The sequence below is a fragment of the Chenopodium album genome, chromosome 15 (genome assembly GCF_948465745.1).
Source record: "Chenopodium album chromosome 15, dcCheAlbu1.1, whole genome shotgun sequence".
NCBI lineage: Eukaryota > Viridiplantae > Streptophyta > Magnoliopsida > Caryophyllales > Amaranthaceae > Chenopodium > Chenopodium album.
This window is the reverse complement of record NC_137848.1, coordinates 41,269,394-41,293,431: the sequence shown is the minus strand read 5'-3', so window position 1 is coordinate 41,293,431 and position 24,038 is coordinate 41,269,394. Positions and strand designations below refer to the sequence as shown.

The window sequence follows — 24,038 nt, the reverse complement described above, 5'->3', positions numbered from 1 at the left end:
AAAATAATTTTTTTAAATTACAAAATAAAATAATAAAGAGAAAATCTGATCAGATCTGATCTGATTCTCATTCGATCCAATGGATTCCAATCCAATCTGATTTGTCTTTATTATTTATGAAATCTATTACTCCACACTATTTTATTTATTTATTTATTTTTTTCAAAACTCTAGACTAAATTGCAATTGTATTTGGAGGAAATTTTCACTTTTAAACTCTTTATTTATTTATTTATTTTTATTTTTACATTTATAAAAGCTTATACTTACAATTGACTATTTTGTGTTTTATTTGTCTAAAAACTTTTTTATTTTAATTTTTTTTTTTAAAATGAATGGATAATTAACTATTAACTATTAATCGAGCACGATCCGAAAATTATCTATGAGTAGTAAATTTAACAAAATATATCTTAAATAATATTTGCCCAGGTGAGGGGAAAATGTCGTCGGCCATAAAATGGATATTTTCTTAAAAAATAAAAATAAAAAAATTAGGGGTTGACGTTTGATTTGGGCTTTATATTTTGGTTGCCTTCCAACCTTACACCGCTTTTTTTGTCTAAAAACCCAAAATTATTTCTTGGCGGCCAGCCCTCCTCTCTTCTCTCTCTCTCTCCTCTTTTCTTCTTCTCGAAGCCTCTCTCTCTCCCCCCCTTCCTAACTGAACCGCCAACTTTGAGAGGCTCGAGATTTTCTCTCTCCTCTTAGCCGGATCTCTTTCTTCAGGTTTTTCTTCTTTTTCTTTTTTTTTTCTCCTTGTTTTTCTGTTTTTTCGATCTGTTTTTTGTGTTGTTTTGATGGTTTTTTGTAAATTAGGGTTTTAGCTCTGAGAAGGGTTTTATCGAAGTATGGGAAATTTTTGTTTGTAGTTTGATTGGATATTTATGTTTTGTTGTGTTATTGATTGTTAGTTGATTTTTTTTGGGGTTTTTTTGTTGTTGGGTGTTTTGATTTGAAGTAGGGTTTTAGGGTTGAAGGTTGGAGAGAATTTTGTTTTGGGTCAACTGGTATTGTTTTGATGATTTTTGTGATTTAATTTTATGGCTTATGATATGACTCGTGATTTTTCGAGGTTTTTTGGAGTTTGATTTGCCCAGATTTGCTGAGTTGAAGATAATTTTGATGTTAGTGGGTGGAAGGAATTGAATGTTTTTCTGGGGTTTTAACTAGTTTTGTTAATTCAAACTGTGTAAAAGGAATTCATTCTTTGAGGAATATTAAGGTTTATTTGTGATTGATTGTTATCTGATTTCGGGTGTATGTCAGCAACATATTTTTATTATATCTCGATTTGTCGCTGCGTTCAGGGTTTTATGAATAGTGTGTTGGGTTATAATGAAACTAAAATTTCATGAAGATGTTAAAGAATTTGTACTTGTCTTTGATATTTTCAAGTATGAGTGGTAGAGTGAAGTTTTCTTTCTGTTGGTTTTGATATTTGCTTTGATTCTTTTTGACATCGTCTTTCTATGTAAGATTGTTGCACTTGATTATTCACTTGAGAATTACGGTGTTTTGTAGCATGGGCAAATGCAGGTTTTGTTAAATAGTATTGTTGTTCTTCAGATCTGGCATGTATACGTAATTTTAAGTTGTTTACGTATGTTAATTTCTGGACCCCTGTTGATGTACTTGGCTTTGAGTTGATGTTTTATTCATTTATGTTCTGTGAATTTAAAATGTTTGGTTTGGAAATTGGAATCATGTCAATTGTTGTTTTTGCCTGGAACTATATAGTTGGTTTTGTGCAATTTTGATGTTCAATTAATATACTATTATGTTTTATATCTTTTACTTTTTCCACATTTAAACTGATGACTTATTTTTCATTTCTTGTTTTGCAGTGACTGTGTGCATTTCTGTGTGCATATCTTGAGGAGGTGCCAGATCTCTATTCAATTTTTGTACTATCCCCTTATTAACTATGGCAGCTATTGGGACACCCTCAAGTGGTAATACCGGATAACTTCAATTTACTTTGTCTTCTGACCTCCCCTTTTTTAGTTCTTTGTGTTTTCTTCATCTTGTTTCTGATGCTGGTTCATTTTCTATTTTCTGTATCATTTGTTTGCTGTATCTTGGGACTTGTCAATATTGGTCTTCGTATGGTTTGGATTCTCAAATTTTTTTTTTTATTTAAGGACAATCCAACAAAATTATATGTTTTTGTTGTTTATTTGCTTGCTCTTTGACTGTATTTTTGGAATACTCTTTTTTTTTTTTATAATATTCTGTTATTGATTTTAATCTAACTAATCCCATTGTTTTTCTGCTCAGAACCATTCATAGTTGATATGTGATCTCTATTTATTTTTTCAAGTCTGTCAAGATGCAGTTATGCATTTATTTTTTTCTCATTGCTTGCTATGCTTTCTTGTTTTGTAATGTTGCAGATGCAGCAGATTTGTTGCAGCAGCTATCTCTGGAATCTCAGACCAAATCTCTTGACGCTCATGAGCCTCCAAAAAAGGTGGGTGCTCTATATGCATGTTTTGCTTAAATGAGTGGCTTCCTTCTGTTTTACTCTGATCTTTTTGTTAATTTGATATTTTGTGGCAAGTTCTTTACAAATGCTGATTTGCTTTGCAGTTTGGTTCAATTGGTTCTCGCAATGTTATCAACAGTTTGGCGAAGCCATATGAGCGTTCTACCGTACCCATCCAGGATTATGCCAACCTGAGCATGTACTACCAGCATAATGGCTACCCCTCGGCTCCCTTCTTTTATGGTATAAGGTTCTTGCTTATTTGTTGAAACTTTTTAGCCTTTGGAATCTTTGGACATTGCTAAAAAGACTATAACCTTGTTTGTCAAAGATGAGATAAAAGCTATGATATATCTTTTTCATTACTATACATCCAAGTAGAGTGTTCGTCCTATGTCCAAGGACTTTGATGAATAAGGCTGAGTTACTTTGTATATTTTTTCCTATATTCTGGATCTGTTGTTGGCAAGGGAATGTTGTTCTATGGAATAAGGCAGCATGCAAATCATACTCATAGGCTCATAGCCCTCCTGAATGGCCTTTATACAAATTTCAACATTTCATTGACAAAGTCATGGCTACTATGATGCATGATTAAAGTATACACTTTGAATAGTCTAGGCTTGTCACCATGTGTTAATTAGGCATCATTATCTTGGAGTTAATGCCATTTTTTTTTTTTGGCAGGCTATGATGATTCACTTAACATGTGGAATGATTACAGATACATGAATCATGATGGAGTTGATATGCACTCAGTAAGTTATCTGCATTGCATCTTTGTTTTTTTTTGAAGAATAATTTTTTTTGGGTTCTAAAGCTCTTTTGTGGTTGGGGGGATTAATGTTAGTGCTGCTAACTTAGCTTGTTTCATAGGTATTAGGAATTTATTGTTCAGCTGCGGATTCTATCGTTTCTAATCATACTTAATCGTCAAACTGATGACTCTTATGTTGGTATGCATTGATGTATATGTAACTGTGTTTAATGAACTGATTGGCTAATTCTTGCAGGGCCTACAACAGCGACGAGTGAATTCAGGGGTTGGTCAGGCTGCTGGGTACATGAGCAGGTCACATCTAAATGATCAAATGTATGGTCATTTTGGAAACACTTATCGAGGTGGTTCTGGATTTGGGTTGAACTATTACAATCCCAAATCAACTTGGAATTCTTGGCGAACAGTTGATAATAAATATGCATCTAAAGGACGTAACAATGGATTCTTTAGCTATGGGAATGAGAATAAGGATAGTCTGAATGAGCTTAGCAAGGGGCCTAGATCAAAGGATGTGAAAGCTCAGCTTGGTTTTGGATCAGTTAAATTGGCTGTGAAAGGGCAGGATCTCACTTCGAAAGTAAATAGCAAAGAAGAAACTATCTCTACAGTTCCTGACAAGGAGCAGTATAACAAAGATGACTTTTCTGAGACTTACTCAGATGCTAAGTTCTTTGTTATCAAATCGTATAGTGAGGATGATGTCCATAAAAGTATTAAGTACAATGTCTGGGCAAGTACTCCCAATGGAAACAAAAAGCTGGATGCAGCATATCAGGAAGCCAAAGGAAAGCCTGAAAGCTGCCCTGTGTTTTTGTTGTTTTCAGTAAGTTGCTCAATTGTGCCGTGAGCTTCTCTGATAATTAGATTGTAATTTGCTTTTGGATTCCATGTTTTTAACGGCATCTTGTCCTTACAGGTAAATGCTAGTGGGCAATTTGTTGGCCTGGCAGAGATGGTTGGTCCTGTTGATTTCAACAAGAGCATGGACTTTTGGCAACAGGACAAGTGGACTGGGTGCTTTCCTGTCAAGTGGCACATAGTTAAGGATGTCCCCAACAGTTTGTTGAAGCACATTACACTTGAAAATAATGATAACAAACCTGTTACAAATAGCAGAGACACACAAGAGGTAGAGTAACATCTTTGCGATATTTGATACCGTGCTTAATTTGCTTCTCCCTTGTCTCATGTTTTGCTATCCTGCTTTTTTGTTAAATTGGGGTATTTTCTATTCCAAGTATATTGCATTGCTGATGATTAGTTTGTGATGCTGCAGGTTAAACTTGAGCAGGGAGTTCAAGTACTTCAAATTTTCAAGTCTCATCTGACCAAGACTAGTATTTTGGATGACTTTGAGTTTTACGAGGCACGACAAAAAGCTTTGCAGGACAAGAAGGCCAAGAGACTTCAATTCCAGAAACAGGTCAGAATAATTTTGTTTTGTTGATGATGCTTATGTCATGCTCTTGATTCTTTTGTGATTTTCTTACCGATCCTTTTTTAAGCTGCCTTTTGTTCCTGAAAGTGATCCTTGAATCTAATCCATGCTAGTATTAGGGGGGGAAAGGGTTGACTTTTTTAATCTTTTAGATACTGGTATAGTTATGTTGCTGACTTTGTTGTATATATGAGTTGTAAGACAGTGACTAAATTTGAAGTTGATGGCATTGCTTTGTTCTGCTCTGTTTTAATCTTCTTAAACTTGCTGAACTAACTGCAGGTAAAGAATGAGAACAGCTCTGGAGATGTAGATGTTGCTGCCAAAGTCCTCACTGATGGATCAGCAAACACAGCTGTACCCAACGGCCAGTTCAAGACACATCAGGAATCTGCAGCTAGACCTCAATCTTTTGCTGATGTCACCAAAGGTGTCAAAGGAGAAAAGGCAGGTTCTGCTGCTGACGTTGCATCAGCTTGAATGTGCTTCAATAATCTCGACATGACTGGCAAATCACAGGTTTTTGATGGCAGAGTGAGAATCCAGCATAGTGCCTAGTTTTGATCCATAAGTTTTAGTTAGTTATAGGTGCTCCTTTTCTTTGTTATTGCGACTTTACCTTTTTCTTTGATTATTTCTTATTGTGGGGAGGGGGTTGATATGCAAGATATGGTTGTGTTATCTTCTATTTTTCAATTTCTTTTTGAATGTAGCCTTTTAGGGCAGATACTGATTTGCGTTTTGTAGTAAAAGGGCTGTGTTTTGGTGGATTTGGGATAGTGGTAGCGTAGCTGCATAGGAGGACTTTCTGAGACCTAAGAGTATGTGTAGTTTTAATGAAATTGAGTTTCTGTTTTCTGAGTAATGGAGATGGCGTAAACAAAGATTGTGTTACATTTATCCTGCATCACGATTTACTTGTTCAAATTGAATTGGATCATGTTTGGTATAGATCAGATTGTATAAAAGAGTTCAGATAAAATTAGAGCCTAATTATTTTGCGTCAAATGAATAAAACTACTTAACCATTTGGATTGACATTCTATTCCATTCAAAGCATCTTAGTGAATCATTTATGAATATTGTGCGCAATCATAGCCATTTTGATTCTCAAATTAAAATAACGAGTTGTATCTCATTGTGTTAATCATTTGGTTGTCTCATAAATCTTTGAGGCATCTGGAGTCTCCCTCTCCTAAGTGGATCACATGTCTACAGATCAATTTGTCACATGCTAGCGTATTCTATTTCATGTATATTGCACCATCATGTTTTTCAGAAGTAGTATAATTTGGAGTTATTCTTTTTTTTTTTTTTACTAATAATTCTAAAGTAGGGTAAAAGTACAAATATTGCAATTTTTAGTGGAACAAAGAGTGTATGTTACTCCGTATGCTACTCCTATAAGCCAGCCATCATTTCTTGAATACAACTTTCTATCACATGACGCCTTACTTTTCTAGTAGACGTTTTTTTACATGTAAATGAGCAAGACTTTTATTAAAGAGAACTTGAAATATTAAGAGCTACATCATTGGCACCATCAGGCACCTCTTCAATCCATACGAATTCTACTTTCTTTGGTTTTTTTCCTTAGCTACACTCCTTGTTCTATTAATATTATTATTATTCGGAAAAAATGAAAAGAATAATCTCACCTTTGACACATCTTCTTAAAATAATTCCACCTTTGCATATTTCATAAATAATCCCACCTTTGTGCCCCATATTCTCCTACAACCATTTCAGCAGGTAAACTTTTTTTTTTTTTCCCTTTAATCTATCTATTCCCTCCTCATCACTTTCTTTCATGGCAACCACTCTATCACCACCATGGGTACCACCCCTCACCCCCACCTCTGAACTAAAGTAGCCCTAACTACCACATCACCACCGAGCTGACCCCCATCCGAAACCCAAAGGGGCTGCCATGTCCAAACATCAAACCCAAAACCACCACCTGACCCCCAACCCGAAACCCCACCTAAATGGGCCAATATCTGGGATCGGCAGCGACCTTCCTCGGAAACCACACACCCATCCAACACAAAACTAACCACCTTCCCGGCTTCTAAGTGTGGCTGCCCCAATCACACTCCCTGCACCCTAGCTTTTTTATCCTCCACCACTCACCTCCTAAACCTGCACCACACCCCACTCATCTTACTTCCAGTCTACAGCACCAACCGCACAACCCGCAATACCAAACAACCACCATCACCACCAGCTTAAAACTTCAGCCCCACTCCACCTCATCACTCACCAGCCAATCCATCTTAAAACATCAAATCGCAACACCCATTTTAATGGCTTGCACCGTCAATTTCGCCCAGCAACCTACGATTATCGAAGTATCGCAGCTCCCGCAATCACCAATTCACCACTCGCAATCACCAATTCGCCACCTGCAATCAACAACTAATTGGTGGCTGTGGCTGTCGGGATTATTGTTGGCCGGCGGCGGGTTGATGGTCCGACGAGAAAGAGGTTTGATGAAATGGGTTGTTGTGATTCTTGTGAATCGAAGTCCGCCATTGAAGGGGAGAAAGTTGGACTCGGTGAGGACGAGGTATTTTCACGGAAACGACGCCGTTTTGGCTTTGTGTTTGCTGCCATGAGAAGGGGAGGGAATCCGGGAAGACGGTGGCGGGGGCTGCTCCGGCGAGGCATTTACTCCGGCAGGGGTAGGAAGAAGAATTATTATTTTTCATTCTTTAATTTTTTAAAAAATTATATATAAAACCCAATTAAAATGTGACACGTGTCAAATTACCCTTTAAAACAGGTTACCAATTCAATCAACCAGTCAATAAATGAAAAAAAAGACCATTTTGAGATGGCAATACATGGCATTGATTATTCCATTCAGGGGTAGCAGAAAAATGTGCCCAGGAATATCATTTGCAGATGCTAGCCTACTACTATTAACGAGCTGTGCTAGCAAACCTAATGCACAAGTTCAATTTGGCCCTGGTTGTTGTAGTCAAAGTCCAAATGTTAAGCCATGTCTGAATGTACTGATCTCACTAATAAACTCTTCTTCCTGTTCCTACACTACAGGATGGCTAGAAGAAATAAGGGTTTATCACTTAGATTAGTTGATAATTTTTCCCTACTACAGATATATCTATTGTTACATCAACTAAAAAATTACTCCGTACAAGTCTTACACTTTGTTTAGATAAAGAAGAGAAGAGAAAGGGAGGGGGACAAATTCTTTGTTTAGATAAAAAATTGGGTGAAGGAAGGGGAAAGAGAGCAAGAGATTCATTTTCCGTCTCTCTATAATAAGTATATTCCCTTCAAAATTGGAGAGATTTGGAGAAAAAATAGAGCTCACCTCTCCCTTCCTTTCTTTTTCCTTCCCTTCCTCCTTTTTCCCTCCCCTTCTTTTCCTTCCTTCTTTGCTATCCAAACAAAGCGATAGTCAAACAAAGGTCTATTTTATAATATTTCCAATAATGACATAAAATTATAAAAAAAAAAAAATACAAATTTATCAAATTGATAAACAAAATGACAAAATTGTAAATAAATCAACAACTTTTTAGAAATTATAGAGCCCACAATTATTGATATAATTACAAAAATGTCATTTTGACTAGACATTTATTTATTTATTTATGATTTTGAGAATACTTCTTTATTTTTGCTTGAAAAAAGGGGTCTCATAAATAAAAGATAGTCAAGTGAAGTAGTTACAAACAATTTGAAATCTTAAATTTCAATACAAGAACATATCATCTTAAAACTAAACATTGTAGATTAGGGGAAAAAAATACAATGCACACCTTTTTCACGACTTAGATGTGTGTTTTTCGTTAATGTTATGAAAGAAGGAAAAAAAACTAAATGAATGTTACATGAAGAGATGAGAGAGAATTGTTAGACAAAGAAATTAGGGTTATATATAATTTTTTTTCCTTTTTTTTTGTATTATATATGAAGGATATATAATAGAAAGAGGAGTTTTTTTCAAGAGATTTCAAAGCGCCACGTAGGATATATTATATTCTAGCTAATTAAAAAAATATAGTTGTAATTTATTTTAAAATTAAGAAATATGATCGCCATATGAGAAAATTAAACGAATTAGATTGAAAATTCCCACGTATATATTAAAAACTACAAAGTATAAGATAATGTGAAAGGTTAAATTAAATAAATATTCTTATGATTTTAAGGATTTTATCTAAGTAAATATTGGATGAATGAAATCACAAAAAAAGAAAAAAAAAAAAACACAAAATGAGATTTGAGAGTTTAAATAATAATTTTTTAAAATAAGATTTCATTATATTAGATATTTTATCTATATATATCGAATAAGAATAGATATTTGCAATTTATTTTAAATAAAAATTTAAAATATGTTGACAACATCAAGTAGGAAAATTGGTTTAAAATAATCCCAACCATTAGAGGTGTGTGCAAAATAATATGCCCTTAATTATTTGCTATCAGTAGTACTGCCTTTGTATAATATATGTCCAAAATGGTACGTCAGTCACCGGAGTGTTATCTCGAGAAATATTCCGTCCATATTCATTATTATAGTATTCTTATTATTTTTTTAATATTAAATATTACCTTTTTCTTTTTCAAAGTACATATTATGTTAATTTTATGTCAAAAAAAAAAAAAAAAAAAAAAAAAAAAAAAAAAAAAACCCTCAACTCAAGCCTATGTCAAGCAGAACAAGGTACCTTAAATTAGTTGTTCTTTTTAAACATTTTTGTATCCTCTTTTAGTTCTAAGGTTGTTCAAGTAAGAGGAAACTAGTTATTTTGGTTGGTGAATGTCGAAATTTTTTGGTTTTTAGAACAATTTTAAAAACCAGTTATATCAATTTAATAGTAGAATTTAATTTTTCTTTCGAAACTTTACTAACTAGCCTAATAAAGGGGTGAGACATTATTAATATGGGCAGTAAGGAATTTATTAACATAATACGTATTTTGAAAAAAAAAAGTAATGTATTTAATATAAATGATGATAATAAAAATAATACCAGTATAATGATGAATATGGACGGAATATTCCTCGAGATACCTTAATCGGTGGCCGGCGTACCATTTTGCACATATAGTACAAAAGGAAATACCGTTGATATTAAATAATTGAGGTCGTATTATTTTGCACACACAACTAATAGTTGGTACGGAGTATTATTTTTAGCCAATTTTCCAAAGTAAAAATTATAAAAATTATAATTATTAGAGAATTTGTGTAGAGCTACCCTAAATATAGGCTGTTTTGTGAACAACTAATTTTTTTTTTTTAATATTTTGTTTAGAACTACCCATAAGTTAGCAAACGTTTGTCTAGCACTATCCAATAACGATTTCTGTCCAATTTGGGAGTTAGTGGGGCCAGCCTTTTTGTGTTTCTCACGATTAACTCCCATCCCTAATTTATTTTCCCGCCAAACTTATCCAAAAATCAAAGAAGAAAAATCAAGCATTCAATGCAATTACTCACTAATTCATCAATCAATCAATAACATAATACTAAAATAGACACCAGGAATGATACGTATCACTTCCTGGTGCAGTTTTTTTTCCCTCCAGTATTTTATTAAAAATACATATATATGATTCTTATGCCAATTATTAATTTATAATTATAACAGTACATTACATGTTTGGTTGATGAACTATAACTAACATTTTTCTAAATCTCAACATTGATCTATATGAAATTTATCTTCTTTCAAAAAAAAAAAAAAAACTTGATATATATCTATACCAATATCTAAGTATGTATGGATTATTTTTAGTCATATGTTATCAGTTCATAGTTCATGGCACAATGCTTAGGAAAAAATATATCTTTAGATGGGTATGTAAAATAAAAAGTTCGTTATTTTGGCTCGATAAATTGGTGAGTACGACCAATAAAACGAGTATTATTTAATAGAATTTATGCCTACTTAAGCAAGTGGTTGTATGTTTAAAATAATTTCATATTTAATTTGGTACTCGCTAGGCTGCTACAAAGAATATGTGAATAGATGAGATGAGTCTACTTCTCTTATACAAAGTCTTATTTTTAAATACTATTATTACCATAAGTTTAGTTGTATTCCAAAATTGAATTTGTTGATGCATAGGAGTCTATTACCCTATAATACTCATTGAATATACTACCTCCATTTTATAAAATGTGCAACAAACTTGGTTGTATATTCCCTAAGATAGAATTTCTTAAGCAAAGATTTGTAAAAAGGGCATGTGATTAATTGGATGAGAGAGAAAGTAAACACCACCAACACCCACCTTGTAACCCACCCTCTCACCACCACTAAGATCTGAAATGCCATTACCACCACCCAAAACCCTCCCAACCAACTCGCATCACGACCAATCAACTCGCACCACCACCCAAAACCACCCACTCAAAACCCACCAAACCAACTCACACCACCACCCAAAATCCACCAAACCAACTTGCACCACCATCAATCAACTCGCACCACCACCCAAACCCACCTAACCAACTCGCACCACCACCAATCAACTCGCACCACCACTCAAACCCACCTAACCAACTCACACCACCACTCAAAACCCACCCAACCAACTCGCACCACAACCAATCAACTCGGACCATAACCAAACTCGGACCACCATTAAAAACCCACCCAACCTGTATGTATTATTTATTCAACGAGATTAACATAATAATTTGTAATTTGTGCATCTCACAAGCGCTACACTAGTGTTTTAACCTAAATTTTAGTTCATGGTCTGTTGAATTTGTTCTAAGGTTTTAATTTATAGCAATTAACTTAATTAGAGATTCAATCTAGGGTTTATGCTTCAATTTAGTTTTGGGATTTTGATTTCAAGAGTTTTGGGTGAAATTGAATTGGAGAGGTTTTGCTTATTTTGGCTTTGGGATTGAATTCAATTGCATTCTAATACTTCACTCATTGGCTTGAAATTACCATAAATAGCAACAAGATGAGTAGGAAAGAAAGAGACATCAAAGAAAAGGTTGAAAGGGATGTCAGTTTTTTGAGAAGGAGATGAAAATTATGGTGGAGATTCGCTTAGGTCAAAAGAATATGGTGAAATGTGGAAGGTAAAAGAAGAGAGTGAGGGAAGTTAATTGGGTGAAAAAGAGAAGAAGTGAGCACTGCTAACGTTTAATTTGGACGAAAAACGTTATTAGGTAGTGCTAGACAACCGTTTGTTAAGTTATGGGTATCTAAACAGATTTTAAAAAATGGATAGTTGTTCACAAAACAACCTATCTTTAGGGTGGTTATACACAATTTTTTTTTTTTTTTTGAAAGAACAAAATTTCCTATAAATATTATGATAGTAGTTAAATCTAGTTATTAGGATGAGTCTAACAATATCCTTCATAAATAAGTTTTTCTTTACCATTTCTACTATTTACAAAAACGGTTAAAAAAGAAGTGTTGAATAGTGTAAAGTCATTAAGTCTCAAGTTAAGGTAAAAAAAAAAATAATTTGAGCTTTTTAAAAGATAAAAATTTTGTTAAAATTCTAGGGCTTTTTAACTCAAAAAAAAAAAAAAAAAAAAAAAAAAAAATCTAGGGCTTTCGACTTGACTCTCTCAGTTCTTCAAACTTGTTCTTCCAAAACCACACTCTCTCACTTTAAACCCATTTCTCTGATCGAACCCAAACAAACCCTCCTCTTTCTCTCTCCTCTCGTTTGCTTTCTCTCTCTAAAAATGGGGTTCAATTTACAGCCGTACGGTATACAATCCATGCTTAAGGAGGGCCATCGCCATCTTTCTGGTGTCGAAGAAGCCGTCTGTAAAAATATCGAAGCCTGCAAAGAACTTTCTGACATTACTCGCACTTCTCTTGGCCCTAATGGTAAAAATATCCCTCCTTTTCTCTCTTAGATCACAGATTCTGGGTTTTTGTTCTGATTTATGAAGTGGGTTATTGCTTGTTTACTTAAATTTGTTGTCTTGGGAAAAACCCAGATTTTTTTTTGCAGTTTTTTGATTTTTTTTGATGTTATTTGCTTTGTTCGAGTGTGAATTTTTTTGGGTTTAGGTTTTAATTGTTGAAAAGAACTTGCTTTTTTTGGGAATGATTTGAAATTTTGGATTGTATTGGTTAAGTATTGTAGTTAGCTCTAGGTTTTTGATATAATTGGATCCTCAAACTCTAGCTTAATGTATTGGACATTGTCAATGATTTGAGCATTATTACAGTGTAAATGTACCATTAATTTAATAATTAAGACTTAAATGAAGGTCCAAACCCCCAAATTAACCGCACTTTACTCTTGGATCCACTCTATTATTCGTCGTTGCGAACGGGTTTTACTTGCTTGGCGGAGGGAATCATGATTTGGAGCGCTTGAAGTAGCTTTAGGGTTTCTATATTGTTATTTTTGCTCTCATTTCTCGAGGGATCTCACATGGTTTGATATTACTTTAAATTGAATTTGGGAGATGTGTATTTTATGTTGTGTAGGGAGGAACAAGTTGGTCATTAATCACTTGGATAAGCAATTTATTACAAACGATGCTGGTACCATCGTGAGTGAGCTCGAGATACAGCATCCTGCTGCTAAAATCTTGGTTTTAGCCGGTAAAGCTCAGCAAGAAGAGATTGGTGATGGAGCAAACTTGACAATCTCATTTGCAGGAGAGCTTCTTCGAGGTGCAGAAGAACTAATAAGAATGGGACTGCACCCAAGTGAAATAATCACGGGATATACCAAAGGAATCAATGAGGTTCGTCATATCTATCATGCTTGCTATGTTTTATTCGGATGTGTAACAGGTTTAACGACTCTTGCTTATTGAATTAATATATGTTTATAATTTTCCTTTAGACAATTAAAATTTTGGGGGAGTTGGTTGAGGAAGGTTCTGACAAAATGGATGTGAGAAACAAGGACGAGGTTATTTCTCGGATGAAAGCTGCGGTTGCAAGCAAGCAATTTGGTCAGGAAGATATGCTGTGCAACCTTATTGCTGATGTAAATGGCCTTTGCTCTTATTATTGATAAAGAAATCAGTATCCTTGTAGTATTAGTTGTCATTCATTTCTTAATTGGCTTCAACTGTCATTGTTCCATAGGCATGCATCCAAGTGTGTCCATACAACCCTATAAACTTCAATGTTGATAATGTTCGTGTTGCAAAACTTGTGGGAGGTGGTTTGCACAACTCCACTGTTGTGCGAGGGATGGTTTTGAAGAGTGATGCTGTTGGCAGCATAAAGCGAGTGGAGAAATCCAAGGCAAGTTATTCTTCATGTTTCCATTGTCTTTTCGTGAGGCGGTATTATTGCCTATATTTGATATTATTTTCTTACATTTGTCTTTGTTGCAAACTAACTTGTCGAGAGTGAGTATATAGCTCTAGATGTTACTCTGTTAGTTTATCGTTTATCCTGCTTACCTAATAATCACATATATGTGTCTTTAACATGTGTTACTCTGTTAGATGTTACCCTATTAGTGCCATCGCGTTTTCTTCTTTTCAAAATCCTTATTTTCACACCAAAGGTGAAGGAATTAAGATTGACATTCTGCCATCCTGGATTATAGTATTCTCTCTCTTAATGCCTAGCTTCTTATGAGCTCTATTTTGTTGCCTGCTGCTTCTCTTTAATTTACTTTTCATTTGCAAAGAAGAGCTCGGTAGTAGGTTAGTAGCATTATGCTATTTGATAGATGGGTATAAGTGATGGTCAATGTCTGGAATGAAGTGGCTCAAAATTAGCTGAACGGGGACTTTTGTTCCAAGTAAGGGGAAAGGTATGGCTTAGTTTTATGCCTACATTAAAAGGATCAAGTAGATGACTACTGACTAAGGATGTGTGATCCTGTTAAAGATATGTCTGGGAAGAACTCAGACATAAAGGAGTGTTGGGAATTTTTTTTTTTTTTTAACTTTGACTTTGTGCTGGTCAGATTCCTTCCCTATTCAACTTATAAACTTATTGTCACTAGTTAGATTTTCATGTTAGCTTTTATGATCAGGTTGTCTTTTACATTAATTCTAGAAATGATACTTTTTTCACTACTACTGTCTATTACATTACTTCTAAAAATTCTACTTCTTTCACTACACTACTAGCTCTTTCTAAACTGTTAAGTGACTAGTTCCTTGCTTATGTACTTTTCTGTAATCAATAAACTCTACTGTACATTTGTACTCATAAGCTCCTGATGTTTACTATGTGGGAAAATGCAGTACTACAGTCCTTGATTATTTAATTGTGTATCTTCAGGTTGCTGTGTTCGTACAAGGTGTAGATACTTCAGCTACCGAAACAAAAGGAACTGTTCTCATTCACAGTGCTGAGCAGGTACCCTGGCTACTTGTAGCTTACTTTGATGATCAGATGAAAATAGAATGATTACAATTGCTTTTTGGACCCTTCATTTTATGTCACATCCCCATGTCAGGTGTTCAGTACTACGACATGGGTATTGACCTTGAATCTTCATTTTTCATGAAATAGCACACATGTATTTAATTACAAATAGCCAAGTCTGAGTGACGTTGGCTATTACAAATACTGTGTTTTATACTGGGCATGGCTAGTGTTGGCATCCGAGATGGGCATAGTCAAATTAGAATACAGTTGCTATTGTAATTCTGTAGTAATTCTTATATTTATTTCCATACATTGCAGCTGGAGAATTATTCCAAAACTGAAGAAGCAAGAGTTGAAGAGCTCATTAAGGCAGTTGCCGAATCTGGTGCCAAAGTTATCGTCAGCGGTGGAGCTGTAGGAGACATGGCATTGCACTTCTGTGAGCGTTACAAGTATGTGTTGTTTGCTTCGGAAAACTTTATATTCATTTTGTGTCTTATTTTGGTCACGGGCTTGACAAAGCCTTATTGGTTGCAAGTTCAGAAATATGTAAACTTGTGAAAGAAAATTCATGTGGGCGTGTGAAGGCAACCTATTCCCTTTTGTCTTTAGTTATAAATAAAATCAAAAGCTTACAAGTATGGAGCCATGGGCATAGTTAGACCTGGCAAATGGGTCATTCGGGTCGGGTATGGGTCGGATCATTTCGGGTTAAAAAGTTATCGGGTCAATTTCGGGTCGGGTCATTTTGGGTTTCGGGTTGATTTCGGGTCAACTGATAATCGGGTCGGGTTGGGTTTCGGGTCAACATTTCGGGTCGAGTTCGGGTCGGGGCAGTTCGGGTCGGATTAATCTTCGGGTCCAATTTTCGGGTCATATTCGGGTCGATGCATTGGGTTAAATTCAACTCTATATACATTGTATATATTTATATATTTTTTGACTAGAAATACACTATATTTATTAAGGCTACTTTTTTCATGGAATACAGTAATTATTGGACTTTAGATTATTTTGTAATTTTATTTGGTATTGAACATTATGTTATGTACGCATTATTATTGTACTATTTTTTTTTCTAGACTTGTGAGAATTGTGACTTTTATTTCGAGCTTTAGTTAATTTTTTTAATCTTATGGACAAACTCCGTAGAATAGTCGTTAAATTTCAATCTTTTTACAATTTTTTAATAACTTATAGAGATAAAAGGCCGAAGAAATCGAGAAAAGTAATGCTCAAATTATGTAAATTACTTACACTTTTACACATTACAAATTAATAAAAAAAAATTAAGTCAGTTTGATTGCGGTTTTTTTCTATTTCGATTTGCTCAGGTTAAGTATTTAGCTTAAATAGATTCTGGTCATTTAAGGTATAAGATAATTTCGGATCACTAATTTCGGGTCGATTTCGGGTCATGGGTCGGGTCATTCGGGTCGGGTCATCGGGTCTGGGTCAGAATTGCCAGGTCTAGGCATAGTACACTGTCCATACTGTCTCCTCACAAATTTGAACTTGTTGACTATATTTTATGGGATTTGGAAGATAGCCCTCTTTTGGTATAACAAGCTTCTATGTAGAAGATGATGACCATCATATTGCTGTTGTGTCAAATGTCAATTTGTTTCATTTAGTTAATATTTTCGTATGGTGGATAACTTTGTTATGCATTTATATTCTTTTTATTAACCAATGTGATGGAGTTATGATGCATGTGAATTGTGAAGTGCTGTGTTTGATCTTGGTTATGGTGTAATGAGGTTGATATTCATCATATAGTAAAATGATTCTTACATGTTGGAGGATCTTGAGTATGTATTAACTGCTAAGGTAATTTGTTGATATGCTCAGACAGATTCTTTATTTTTTTTGGATGTTAACTCTGTTTCTCTTGGTTGCAGGCTTATGGTCCTCAAGATCAGCTCTAAGTTTGAGTTGCGAAGATTTTGTCGCACTACTGGGGCAGTTGCACTTGTAAGGAATTCTAAATGTGGTGGTTGTCTTTTAAGTTATCCTTTTGGTTTCCTTAACTTATCTGCGCTTATAATCGGTATGGCAGTTAAAACTCAGCCAGCCTAATCCAAATGATTTGGGACATGTCGATTCTGTTTCTGTTGAAGAAATCGGTGGTACTAGGGTATGTTTGTTGATCAGTATTGTTACATCCAATTGTATTATAGGGTGGTTGTCTCTTTTATTTGTGTTATGGATTCCTTCATGTGTTCGATGGTTGAAAATTTATTATTTATATCATCTTACTCCTGTAGGTCACTGTTGTAAGAAATGAAGAAGGTGGGAACTCTTTGACAACTGTGGTATTACGAGGAAGCACAGATAGTATATTGGATGATCTGGAAAGAGCAGTTGATGATGGAGTAAACACTTACAAGGCTAGTTTTTTGCACTTTGTTTTCTGTCTCATTAGTATTAGTATAAAACTTCGTCACATCCCATGACATGAGCCAAACAGATATTTTCGTGGGGGCGTTCCCTACTCAGCGACGCGCTGCACTTCCTAGACCCGGGTGTAGTGATAAGTATGCAAGGGTTGCTAGGTCGTCGCCCAGAAGCGACGCGCCACATTGCCCGAGTGTGGTGTCAAATGAGCAAGGGCGTGCCATTGGGGCGTTCCCTACTGAGCGACGCGCTGCACTTCCCAGACCCGGGTGCAGTGATAAGTATGTAAGGGTTGCTAGGTCGTCGCCCAGAAGCGACGCGCCATATTGCCCAATTGTGGTGTCAAATAATCAAGGGCTTGGAGTTGGGATCAGGAGGGAGCGTGGGAGAAAAGAATTTAGTTTGCGGATTGGTTCTTGGAATGTGGGGTCTCTTACGGGAAAATCAGCAGAATTGGTAGAAGTAATGAAAAGACGACGCGTGAACATCATGTGCCTCCAAGAGACAAGATGGACAGGAGAAGGAGCTCGAGGCTTGGTTTTGGGGTATAAGGTATGGTATGTTGGGCAAGAAACGAGCCACAGAACAAGGAATGGTGGAGCTAGGAACGGAGTTGGTGTGGTTCTCGATGAGAGGTTGGCAAAAGAGGTGATCGAGGTCTATCGGAAGAACGATAGGTTGATAAGGCTGAAGTTGCTATGTGGCAAGGAGATTGTGAATGTTATCAGTGCTTATGCTCCCCAAGTGGGTTTAGATGCAGAAGAGAAACGACAATTTTGGGAGGACCTAGACGAGGTGGTGCAGGGTGTCCACCACTCAGAGAAGTTATATATTGGAGGGGATCTAAATGGGCACGTTGGGGCGAGCCGAGATGGCTATGAGAGTGTCCATGGAGGCTTTGGGTATGGGCAGAGGGACGCCGGTGGTGAAGCTATTATGGATTTTGCCCAATCATATGATTTAATTTTGGCTAATACTTGGTTTAAGAAGAGGGATTCACACTTGATAACTTTTCGGAATGGAGCAAATGCAACTCAAATAGACTTCCTGCTCACAAGGAGCATAGATAGACAAAGTTGCATAAACTGTAAGGTTATCCCAGGGGAGAGTGTGGTCACCCAACACCGGCTATTGGTAATGACTATTCGTCTGAAAGAGAAGGCGAAGAAAAAAGTTAGACAAGAAGAACCAAGGATAAGATGGTGGACCCTAAGGGATGCAAAAGCTAAGGTTTTTACAGAAAAGGTAATTGAAGAAGCGGATTGGGATGGAGAGGTGGATCCGGACAAGACTTGGTTACGAATGAAGAACTGTTTCCTAAGAGTGGCCAAAGAGGTCTTAGGGGAAGTAAGGGGAAGAACTTCGGTACAGAGAGATACTTCGTGGTGGAATGAAGAGGTGAAAGCAGTAATTAAGCAAAAAAGGGAATGCTATCAAGCCTTAGGAAAATGTAGGAGTGATGAAACCTTTGCAGCGTATAAGGAGGCTAAGAGTAAGGCAAAGGCAGCTGTTCGCCAAGCAAAAGAAAAGGCATATCAGGAGGTTTATGAAAAGCTTGATTCCAAGGAGGGAGAAAGGATCATTTATAAGATGGCAAAGAGAAGACAAGAGGCAAGGAAGGATATTGGCATGGTGAAGTGTGTCAAAGATAAGAACCAAATGGTCCTAGTGCAAGAGGAGGGCATCAAGGACAGGTGGAAGGGGTACTTCGATGAATTATTTAATGGAAGTAATGGAGTTGTGATAGGAGATACCTCTATGAGTGATGAAGAAATCAACATGGAGTATGTGCGAAGGATTAGGAGAGTAGAGGTGGAGATTGCACTGAGGAAGATGAAACCTAAGAAGGCGGTTGGCCCTGATGAGGTACCGATAGAGGTGTGGAGGTGTTTGGGTAAGATTGGTATTGATTGGTTAACAAACCTTTTCAACAAGATATGGACGGCTACAAGGATCCCACAAGATTGGAGGAAGAGCACCTTGGTCCCGGTTTATAAAAACAAAGGAGACGCTCAAGATTGTTCTAACTATCGAGGAATTAAGCTTATGAGCCATACTATGAAGTTGTGGGAAAGGGTGATTGAACAAAGGTTGAGGGCATGCACAAGCATTTCAGATAACCAATTTGGTTTTATGCCTGGGAGATCTACTATGGAGGCAATCCATTTGATAAGACAAATGATGGAGTTTTATAGGGTAAAGAAGAAAGATCTTCATATGGTCTTTATTGATTTAGAGAAGGCATATGACAAGGTGCCAAGAGAGATACTTTGGTGGGCAATGTTGAAGAAAGGTATCCCACGAAGGTATGTAGACCTAGTTAAGGATATGTATCGGGATGTGTCAACAAATGTGAGGACATGCGGAGGGTTGACAAAAGATTTCCCTATTACAATCGGATTGCATCAAGGGTCTGCATTAAGCCCTTTTCTTTTTGCAACGGTTCTAGATGAATTAACTAGACCAATTCAAGATGAGGTTCCATGGTGTATGCTGTTCGCAGATGATATCGTTTTGGTGGATGAGACTAAGGATGGGGTTAATGTCAAGTTGGAGCAATGGAGGCAAAGGTTGGAATCTAGAGGGTTTAAGCTAAGTCGGAGTAAGACTGAATATTTGGTATGTCGTTTTGGCACTCAGAGGGGGACAAGCAATGAAGTGGTGAGTTTGGATGGAAAGGATTTGACCATGAGTGAATGTTTTAAGTACCTAGGGTCGATCATCCAGAAGAATGGTGACATTGATCAAGACGTGACCCACAGGATTAAGTCAGGGTGGCTTAAATGGAGAGCGGCCACGGGAGTGTTATGCGACCGCAGCATTCCCTTAAAGTTGAAGGGAAAATTCTACAGGACTGCCATAAGACCAGTGTTGCTCTATGGTACAGAATGTTGGGCTTCTAAGAAAGAGCATATTAAAAAGATGGAGGTTACGGAAATGCGCATGTTAAGGTGGATGTGTGGAAACACTTTAAGAGATAGAATCAGAAATGAGGTTATTCGCAAGAAAGTAGGTGTGGCGGGCATTGTAGATAAATTAAGGGAAAATCGTCTGCGTTGGTTTGGACATGTAAGACGGAGACCCGAGGGTGCACCGGTGCGAAGAGTGGAAGAGTGGGACCATGGAGGGATTAAACGAGGAAGAGGGAGACCAAAGATGACTTGGTTGGAAGGAGTGAGGAAGGATATGAAGTGCATGGATTTACGTGAGGATGAAGTTTTGGATCGTAAGGGATGGAGGAGAAAGATTTATGTTGATGACTACACGGAATAATCAAATTTGGTTCATGTTAGCCGACCCCACTTTTGGGATTAAGGCTTTGATTGATTGATTGATTGATTGATTGATTGATATTGATTGATAGTATTGGAGTTTGAATAAGATGTTCATGTTTTGTTATGCTTTTTGTTTCCAGGCTATGTGTAAGGATAGTCGAACTGTCCCTGGTGCAGCAGCTACTGAGATTGAGTTAGCAAGAAGACTGAAGGAATTCTCTTTCAAAGAAACAGGGTAATTATGGATCTTAGACTTTTAGGACATGATTATGTTAGTACAAAGCTGTTAATAACTAGTCGGAGGAACCTCATCTTGATTACATTTCCTTTCGGGTCTGACCAAGCTGGTCATTTTGCTGTCATATCATCACTGCTTTAATTAAACTGCAGTGCTGCCTATTGAGTACTGGCCATGTTTCTCCTTTCCCAGCTTCCACTCTTCGTCTTTTTGAGAGAAGATGTATCAGATGACTTGTCATGTGTATTCTTATTTTTCATAAAATAACTTTTATGTATTTTATTTTCCTTGACATCTTCCTAGGTCCTTCAGTTTGACTTTAATGCGCTTTGTTGTGTACTCATGGTCATAAGATTGAGTCTGATTTGAATATAGTTGCTTGAGTTCATATTAATCTGTTTGGACTGTTTCTTCCCCTGTGAAAGATTTTAGTGCCATGCATGAACGTCAAATTCCTTGTAATGGTAATTATGCATGCTATTTTGACTTGTCTATTATGTCCTTGTATTGACTTGTCCTTTGACTTTGATGAACTTAATCATGTTAATGGGATAGTGTTTGATATGAACAATGCTATTTCGGAATTTATAGAAGGTTTATTATGTGTTATTTGTTTTCAATCTGTCAATGTAGGATTTGTATGGTAATGCATGAAATTTGATTTGTCAGTTCTGCTCCCTTAAATGACTCTAATCCTAGAAGACGTAATGAGTTAGCTCTCCAATCTCTTTTGGCGTCGCATTTTCTTTGTTCAAGTTAAATGTAGGTTCAAAATCTGTAATTTTAGTTGTCATTTAAGTATCCATTGCTTGTGTTCTTATCTGCTTTATATGTGTATATTTAAAAGCTTGCCTATCAATCTGAGAAGTCATATGGAAATATTTTGAGCATTACTTTTCACACACTAGTGTTTTTTCTTTATTATTAATCTCTCTACTTATTACTTCAAAGTAGTTAGATGAATTGTTTGCGTGTCTACATTTGGCTTATTTTTGGTCATTTTCCCATCATTTCTCTTCTAGTTCTATCTTTAATTTTTGCTTTAAAGTCTTATGGTATGTGCAATATATCAGCCCTGTTTCTCTGAGAACTATATTACATTATGCTGAACCATTCATGTCTACAGGTTAGATCAGTATGCCATTGCAAAGTTTGCGGAGAGCTTTGAGATGGTCCCCAGAACACTAGCAGAGAATGCTGGCCTTGATGCGATGGAGATCATATCATCATTATATAGTGAGCATTCGTCTGGAAATACAAGAGTTGGCATTGACCTTGAGGAGGGTGCCTGCAAGGATGTTTCAGCATTGAGTATCTGGGACCTCCATGTCACCAAGTAAGATATTTTCTGCTTGCCTAGTGTAGTCATTTCCCAAATTTATATCAAATTTCCATGGAATATCTGTTCAAGGAATCTCAGTTTTAATTAATATATTGTGAATCAAGTGTCAATTATTAATTTCCCTTCTAGCAAAGTCCTGGCCAAAATTTTCAGTTAGAGCTGCTGGTCTTACATAAATCTTGTATCTGAGCTAGATAATCATAACTTATATTACTGCCTTCTGTGCAGGTTCTTTGCTCTCAAATATGCTGCCGACGCTGTCTGCACTGTTCTACGAGTTGATCAGGTATATTACAACTTGCTTTGTAGCTTGAAAAGTTGAAATGGATAACGTTGGTCAAAGGTTGATTATCTAGTATCTACGAACATGGCAATAATCCAATTGGTAAAGGAACATTGTGTTAAATTTTTAGAGTTCAACTCTTCTTCATCTATCATTAGTTCATAATAGAACTATTACTGAGTTTGCTTTGCTAAGCATCGTAAAAGGGGGTCAATTCAAGCTTATCTCAATTCTTAACTGCTTTACTTTAGTAACTTGTCAGTGTATGATGCCTGCTCTTATATAGTTCGCTGTAACTATGAATGACCTATAAAATAACTCTGTGCACGTATGAACCGGACAAACCCCTCTCTTGTAGGACTAAATAATTTTCTTTTTTGGGGAATTCACCCGCCTTGGCATTGGTATTGTGCTGTTCAACTGGGGTAAAAGTCTGGCTCTCACCTTTTTCAACAATACGGTTGTTTCTCTTAGCTTTAAAAGATGCACATCAAGGCCCTAATGCGAAGGAAGGGCAAGGACCTCAAGGCTCATTTACATATTTACATAATTTGTATTTGTTCTTTGTAAAGGATTAGTGAGATATATTGAAGAGATTAGTGACATATTTACATAATCTGAATAGATTAGGACCGCTGGGGCAGACAGTGCTGGCAACCACTTGAGAAGCCTTGCCACTTAAGCCAGTGACTGCCAGTTCTTAATTGCTAGCCATCCTGTGAATTGTTATAATTAATTTTAAATAATTAGATTATAATTTGAGGGTCAAACCTTGTTCAGGATGCATTTACATATTTCTTGCATCTTTGCTCTATCGTGTTCTTGATTAACTCTTGATTTACAGTAGTTAAATTATTTATACTGGTTGATTTTGCCCTGCAGATCATAATGGCAAAACAAGCTGGTGGACCCAGGAGAGATGCTGCCGCTGCTGCTGGGGCTGGAATGGAAGAGGACTAAGTGCTTCCTATGAAAAGCTTTTTTTTCCCCTTTTTTTTGTTTGTAATTTTGTTGGTTCGCGTAAAATCCGTTTCCTGGGTGCATTAATTACCTCTTATTTTAGTGTTTTTTTGATGATTTGAAACAAAAAATTTTGCTATGGAGAGTGCTAGATTGTTGTTGTAGCTATAGTCAGAAGAAATTAGTAAAGAAAAACTGTTAGTCGTAGATCAGTTCTAAGAGTTCATGTTATGTGCTCATCTTGTTTGGGGAAGAAAACTGAATCTACAACTTTAATATTATAGTTTTGATTCTTTCATTCTCCCAATCATCTTGTTTTGGCAAGGTAGTGAGCTTCTCTACCTCTTTTTAAAAGAAATTCAACCTTTTTGTAATAGTTGCCAAGTCTTGAGGTGAATCTATGACATTTGTGCATGATTAAATGACAAAGACTTGAATTAAATATCATCTTACAAGTGATTAGAATTTTTTTAAAAATGTTCAGCTCATGTGTACCCTGAGGTTAGGTG

The 24,038-nt window shown here is 36.2% G+C and overlaps 2 protein-coding genes across 3 annotated transcripts; both read left to right on the top strand.

Annotated features, from left to right (window-relative positions):
- The first annotated feature begins 566 nt into the window (after positions 1–566).
- On the top strand, positions 567–5,572 carry LOC145583155 (YTH domain-containing protein ECT4-like). Of its 2 annotated transcripts, XM_081640325.1 has the most exons (9): positions 567–729; positions 1,848–1,955; positions 2,397–2,473; positions 2,593–2,731; positions 3,176–3,246; positions 3,502–4,092; positions 4,186–4,398; positions 4,546–4,692; positions 4,990–5,572. In XM_081640325.1, exons 2-9 carry the CDS (start codon positions 1,928–1,930, stop codon positions 5,185–5,187), a joined length of 1,464 nt encoding a protein of 487 aa, XP_081496451.1. In that variant the 5' UTR covers positions 567–729; positions 1,848–1,927; the 3' UTR covers positions 5,188–5,572. The 2 variants fall into 2 exon arrangements, with proteins under 2 accessions (XP_081496451.1, XP_081496452.1); XM_081640326.1 differs by lacking the exon at positions 567–729 and having other exon boundaries at positions 1,809–1,955.
- A 6,755-nt stretch (positions 5,573–12,327) lies between these two features.
- LOC145583153 (T-complex protein 1 subunit theta-like) lies at positions 12,328–23,836 on the top strand. Its single transcript, XM_081640323.1, has 13 exons — positions 12,328–12,562; positions 13,175–13,437; positions 13,539–13,685; positions 13,787–13,948; positions 14,945–15,022; positions 15,353–15,486; positions 16,936–17,008; positions 17,094–17,171; positions 17,302–17,424; positions 20,847–20,941; positions 22,071–22,280; positions 22,515–22,572; positions 23,452–23,836. The coding sequence occupies exons 1-13, from the start codon at positions 12,415–12,417 to the stop codon at positions 23,527–23,529; spliced, it is 1,647 nt and encodes a 548-aa protein (XP_081496449.1). The 5' UTR covers positions 12,328–12,414; the 3' UTR covers positions 23,530–23,836.
- Positions 23,837–24,038: the final 202 nt, after the last annotated feature.

Coding starts and splice junctions, on each gene's coding strand:
- LOC145583155 (XM_081640325.1), top strand. CDS start 1,928: ATGGCAGCTATTGGGACACCCTCAAGTG. Junction 4,093..4,185: donor CTGTGTTTTTGTTGTTTTCA/GTAAGTTGCTCA, acceptor TTGTCCTTACAG/GTAAATGCTAGTGGGCAATT. Junction 4,399..4,545: donor ATAGCAGAGACACACAAGAG/GTAGAGTAACAT, acceptor GTGATGCTGCAG/GTTAAACTTGAGCAGGGAGT.
- LOC145583153 (XM_081640323.1), top strand. CDS start 12,415: ATGGGGTTCAATTTACAGCCGTACGGTATACAATCCATGCTTAAGGAG. Junction 15,023..15,352: donor TCATTCACAGTGCTGAGCAG/GTACCCTGGCTA, acceptor CATACATTGCAG/CTGGAGAATTATTCCAAAAC. Junction 17,009..17,093: donor CTACTGGGGCAGTTGCACTT/GTAAGGAATTCT, acceptor TCGGTATGGCAG/TTAAAACTCAGCCAGCCTAA.